This window comes from Plasmodium reichenowi, chromosome 13 (genome assembly GCF_001601855.1).
Source record: "Plasmodium reichenowi strain SY57 chromosome 13, whole genome shotgun sequence".
Taxonomy (NCBI): Eukaryota; Apicomplexa; class Aconoidasida; order Haemosporida; family Plasmodiidae; genus Plasmodium; species Plasmodium reichenowi.
The window spans coordinates 236,979-243,627 of NC_033658.1; the positions used below are offsets into that span (position 1 = coordinate 236,979).

Consider the following 6,649-nt stretch of genomic DNA (forward strand, 5'->3'; position numbering starts at 1 on the left):
AAAAAATAAAAAAAAAAATATAAAAAAAAAATATAAAAAAAAAAAAAAAATTTAAAAAAAAAAAAAAAAAAAAAAAATATATATTTATTAAAAAAATTATTTTTTTTTTTATATTTTTTTTTTTTTTTTTTTTTTTTTTTTTTATTAATATTATATATATATATATATATATATATATATATATATATATATATATATATTGTTTGAATTTAATTCATAACAATTTGTTCTAATTTTTATTTATTATCTTGGTTTCCACTACTAGTATATCAACATACACTCATACTACCTTTTCTGTTATTCATTTATAATATTCTAGATTTTCCTTTTTACAAATATTTTTATTATAAACTTGTTCTTCCTTGTAAATGTACAAATACAAAATGTTCCGTTGTCCATTTATCCGTTCATCTTCTTTCACATTTTAGAAAGGAAGAGAAGAAAACCTTGATCTCAGGGGTATATAATAAAGGAAGTCTAAAATATTGAATCCCTTCAATATCCTTTTAACTATTAAGCTATATTCGCGTTTGGCAGATCCATATATATTAGCATGCTTTCCATTTTTGAATATATATATATTTTTTAATGGAAACATTCTATTTTCTTTAACTTCTTGAGATAATATATTTAATAAAGAGATATTATCATTTAATGGGTGTAATATATATATGTTGGATGTATTAATATCATTTTCTGTAATTATTTTATTAAAATCATAATCGTATAAATGTCCTTTTAATTGATTATTTAATAACCACATACAGAATGAAAGGAAATAATTCATGATACTTTTTTTATCATGTAAATTTATCTCCTGTTTATTTTTCATCCTCTCCTCATTTAATTTTTTATCAATATCACTTAAATTAAAATGCATATTTATAGTTTTGTGTAAATTAAATATTGGAGAATCAAAAATATATTTATCTATATATATAATATTTTCTGTATTCTTATTTTTGTTCTTATCAGTAGAATATGGAATAATAGTTTTTATAAATTTCTCTTTTGATTTATTTGCTATTTTGTTTTTATAATGTTTTGATAATAATAAAACGAGTAAATTCGTAGATGACTGGGTATAAATATTTACCTCATTTAATCCCATATTATCTTTAAAATAACTCAATATATTATAAATATCATCTACTCCTCTTTCATTAAAATTTTTCATATCAGGTATAAATATGGTAGTATCATTGTGAATATTTAAATTTTTTAAAATATTCAAAAAGAATAAACATGCTTGTCTATTACTATTATATCCATGTAAAAGTAAAAATAATTTGTTGCTTTTCTTCGTTGGTTTTATTAACCAACCTTTCACAGTACTATTAGATATTGGTATTCCAATTTCTTCATATTTCAAGTTGTATATGCTTGGTGAAGCATTCAATTCTAAATTGTAATTATTTAAAATATAAGGATCATTCATTTGAGATGCTAATGTATCACAGTTGAAATTTATTAAATATAATAAGAAAAAAACAAAATATTTTTTTAAAAACACATTCTTTATATATAAAAATAACTTGTTTATAATATCGTGAAATGTCTTCTTTAATATGTCCTTACTATAATTAAATGATTTCATTACTTCATTTTTCATTATTTGTGTATTTGGATCATACAAGGCCTCTTGTATGTATCGATAACATTTATTATTTTTTCCATTCTTCTCAATATAAGAAAAAAAATAATTGTTTAATTTGTTCCCTTTTCTGTATAAAACCGCTAGCTTTTTTTGTAGCACTTTGTTTATATCAAATATAGCTGTATCATTTGTTTTTATTTTTACACTGATGTTTTCCTTAAAAAAAATTATTACTATACAAAAAATTACTAGCGATAATTTCATTTTTAACACATAAATTATGAACAGACAGGTAAAAATTATAAAAAAAAAAAAAAAAAAAAAAATATATTATATATATAATATAATAATACGCACACGTATACAAAAAAAAAAATAAAATAAAAAATAAAAATACGTATGAGAAAATAACAGTGAAAACAACAAAAAAGTATAGTCATAAAACTTATATTATCTCTTCTGTTTTATTCATAAAAAGGTTATAACTTTCTAAGGAATGAAAACTAATCTAAAATAAAATAAAATAAAATTCATTTTACATAAAGCATCTTGTATTATTTTTAAACAAAAGAAAATGAAGAGAATTTATAATATTTACAATTATCATTATAAACTATATAAAAGAAAAAGAAATAAAAAAACTGGGTGTTAGGTGAAAAAAGTTTGTTATAACATATATATAAAATTATATACTGAATATATATATAATTACAATTTTACTCATATACACACATATATATGTTATTATATCAAGTTGTATTTTTTTTTTTTTTTTTTATCATATACATATATATATATATATATAATTCTTTATATATTATTTTTAATTGAACACATATTAGCTTTTGCTTAAAAGCTTAATATAAACTTGTGTTCAAAATGATATAAGAAAAATTATATAAAAAACAGTGATAATTTTATTAATAAATAAACAAATATATAAATAAGTATCATTTCATTAAAAAAAAAAAAAAAAAAAAAATTCATAAAAATATTAATAAACACACAATGAGATATTGAATAAAATATTTATAAATATCATAAAATATGCTTTCAATAAAGAATAAAAAAAAATAATAATAATAATAATAATAAAAGTAAAATATAAAGAGAAAAATTAGTGAATATTGAAAAAATCTTTTTAGGTAACTCCTTAAAACTTATAATCTCCCAAAAAAATAAAACAAATATATATATATATATATATATATATATAATATATATATTTTTATCAATAAATAAAATGTGCACATATATATTAATACATATTAATTATTTGTATATTTAATATTACTACTATATATAAATATTATATATATATATATATATATATATTACACATTATAATGTAATACAAATGAACTATAATATTATTACATACTTAAATATTATAAATAAATAAAAAAAATTATTATAATTTTTAAGGAGACTATTGTGTATATATGTAATGTATATTTTATAACTTATTTGCTTATTTAATTATATATGCATATAATTCTTATAACTTCATATTCTTACTTTAAAAAGAGAACAAGTTACAAAAAAAAATTTTTAAAAATAATAATAATATAAAAAACAAGACAATATAATGATAAAAAGAGTGTGTTCACAAATATTTAATATACATTTTTATATCTTTAATATTTATTTGCCCATGAAAAGGCAAAATTGTAATATTTTTTTCAGGAAAATTATTTATAAAAACATTAAGAAAAAAAAATATATATATTTATATATATTATATGTAACAAATCTTTTACCATTTATATCAATCATAATATATTTTATAATTCATATAATTAAAAAAAAAAAAAAAAAAAAAAAAAGCAACGAATCATGCTACATAAATTTTAATTAAGATATTTTTGGTACCTTGTTAGTCTTATTAATATTATATGTATATGTAAAATTATTTATGATCTATTTTTATTTCTAAAATATATTTTAATTTTTTCCAAGAGAAATCATAAACATCTTAAAGGTTTTTTTTTTCTTTATTTTCAATAAAAGTGGTAGACTAATAAAATGACATGATGCATTCTTTGCAAGGGATAATATGAATTTATCTATCCACATCTGTAAAGAACTAAAACATTGTTGTGCATATGCATATAATGGTTTCCCTTTTTAAATAGTATAATAGGTACTCTTTTTTTTTTTTTGTATATTATGCAAAAAAGAGTTTTTATTCGTTCTATTAATTTTGTAATTTTATTAAAAAAGTAAATAAAACCCATAACACATTTTAAAGGGTTTATAAAATTTTACAAAGAAAAAATACATATACGCTTAATATGTATAAAAGAAAAATTTTGTGGAAACGCTTTACACTTTCGTTTTATAAATCTTTATAGGTTCTATTTTTTTTTATTTTTTTTTGAAATATAATAAAATCATTCAATGGCACAGAAATACAAAATGTATATTAACGAATTTGTATATTTATAAATAAAATAGGCATTTTGTAAAAAAAGCTACTTAACATTGTTGAATTTATTTTTCCCCCTCCATACTCCAAAAGAAAAAAAAAGAAAAAGAAAAAGATTTTTAAAATATATTTATATATATATATTTTTTTTGGTTTATTTATTCATTTAATGTTTTTTTCTATCTTTTGAATTTAAGTAATAATATGAAACTATTACAAGTTATAAAAAAGAAAAACAAAATAAAAAATGGAGCACAATGTATTGTTTAAATTTCTATAATGTTTACATTTTCAACAATTTGAAAAGAAAACTTTTTAATTCTCAAATATTGAAAAGGGGAATTAGTGATGTATGTGAAAGTAAAATAATAACACTTACAAAAAGTAAGGAATATGATAAGTTCAAAATTTATAGAAATAATGTATATAATAATATATATGAGAATCAAATCCTTCATGGTGTAAAAGTTAGTTTAAAAAAAAAAAAAAAAAAAAAAAGGAAAACATATATATATATATATATTATAATATTTTACACATTATTATAATCGTGTATTTTATAGGTACACAATGTTGATTCAAAAGGATATGGAGAAATTGCACTGTATGTTACAAGAAAACATTCATTATTTTTTTTGAAATATTTTTTATTAATTCCGGAGGAACAGGTGAATATAAAAGTCCTACAGATTAATAAGAAAAAAGAGAAGATAAGCTTTCAAGTTTTATGCAAAACCAAAAAGAGTAAATATGAAATAACACCACAATGTGAACATTTTTCTAAATGTGGAGGATGTATGTTTCAGCACATTGATTATAATTTTGAAAAACAGCTAAAGAGGAATTTATTGATTTCCTTATGTGAAAAATATAATATAAATTTTTTATATAGTAATCAAAATTATTTACAAGATTATCATAATTTTGTTACATTGGATGAAAAGAACGAACAAGATTTAATTGAAATATCACAAATTAAATCTGAATATATAAATGATAATATAAATAATGGGGATCAAGACGATTCAAAAAATGCAAATATTATGGAAGAAAGATATCTAAATAATAATAACTATAAAGTTATAAATAAGAATATTATATATGACGAAGAAGATGAAAAATATGAATTCAAAAATAATGATGATAATATAGTAGATAATGAATACAATAATATAACAATACAAAAAGAAAATGGAAATAAAAACAAACTACATAATATTTATCAAAAGGAAAAAAATAATGAAGAAAAGAGAAATATATGTTATGCGAAATTATATAACTTTATATATTCAAATGATTATAATTACCGAAATAAATCATCTATTAATTTTTGTGTAACTGATCATTTATCCATAGGATTTTATAAAAAAAATAGTTATGAAATTTGTGATATAAATAATTGTTATATTCATGATAAATATATACAAGATATTTATACCCAGATTAAAAATGAAATAAAAGAACATTTTATAAAAAATAATATTTATATATTTAATAAAATAAATAATAATGGATATCTTAAAAGTGTAGATATAAAAATTAGTGATTATAATAAAGAAAAACAAATATTAATAAATTTTATAGGATATACATTAACAAATACTCAAACTAAAAAAAGTCTAATAACCATAGCAAACAATTTAGCATTAAAAAATCCATCGATCAAAAGTGTCTTATATAATGAACAGAAGAATAAATTAAAGCAAAACAAAAAAGAAATATTATTATATGGGGAAAATCATATATATCATTCATATAATAAATATATATATAAATTAGGAGCCAATACATTTTTCCAGCCAAATCAATATTTAAATCAATATATTATTAGAATAATTTCTAAAATAATTGAAAAATATAAAATTAATTCTTCAAATACATGTTTATATGATTTATTCTGCGGTATTGGTTTTTATTCTATACCTCTTGCAAATTTGTTTGATCACGTTATTAGTATTGATTATTCTATAGATAATATAAAATCATTAGAAGAAAATATTAATCTAAATAAAATTAAAAATATTAGATGTATACAAATGGATCTATTTAATCAACATAATTTAAAACAAATAAACTTACATATAAGAAGATATATTGTTAACACTGTTAAAGAAAAAAAAATTGATTTATATGATAAAATAAAAGAATATATTAGATTAACATTTATACAGACAAATAATGAAAATATTCTTGTGGAAAACATACAGGTTTTTATTCTCTTTAAAATAATATATTTATATAACACTAGCTAGTATTAATACGTTTATATAATAATATATCATATATTTTATTTTTTTTAGAAAATTCAGTCCCCATATAGTACTTTACCACGTTTTATTTATGAACAATTAAACAATTTCAATACTAACACATTTAAGGAAAATAATGATAATATTATAACAGAAGATATTTTTAAAAATCTTAATGTTCATAATGATGAATATATAAATAATAATAAAAATAATAATGATATTGAATATTCGAATGACAACGATATGATCAAATTTAAACAAAATGGTAAGATTGTATATTTATATATTTTTACAATTTACAAAATGAAGGATAATTGCTTATATATATATATATATATATATATATATATATATATATATATATATATATAT

At 17.8% G+C, this 6,649-nt stretch overlaps 2 protein-coding genes across 2 annotated transcripts in view; one reads left to right on the forward strand and one right to left on the reverse strand.

Moving 5' to 3' along the window:
* Positions 1–424: 424 nt before the first annotated feature.
* PRSY57_1305200 (hypothetical protein) lies at positions 425–1,861 on the reverse strand (the record flags this gene model as incomplete). The annotated part of the gene is made up of 1 exon (XM_012908988.2): positions 425–1,861. The coding sequence occupies one exon, from the start codon at positions 1,859–1,861 to the stop codon at positions 425–427; it is 1,437 nt and encodes a 478-aa protein (XP_012764442.1).
* A 2,421-nt stretch (positions 1,862–4,282) lies between these two features.
* PRSY57_1305300 (SAM dependent methyltransferase, putative) overlaps positions 4,283–6,649 on the forward strand; it is a gene marked incomplete at both ends in the record, with an annotated part of 3,538 nt that continues 1,171 nt past the window's right edge. Inside the window, 3 exons of the mRNA XM_020115136.1 lie at positions 4,283–4,492; positions 4,589–6,232; positions 6,326–6,542. Coding sequence (XP_019970059.1) covers positions 4,283–4,492; positions 4,589–6,232; positions 6,326–6,542 — 2,071 coding nt within the window. The remainder of the gene's footprint in view (positions 4,493–4,588; positions 6,233–6,325; positions 6,543–6,649) is intronic.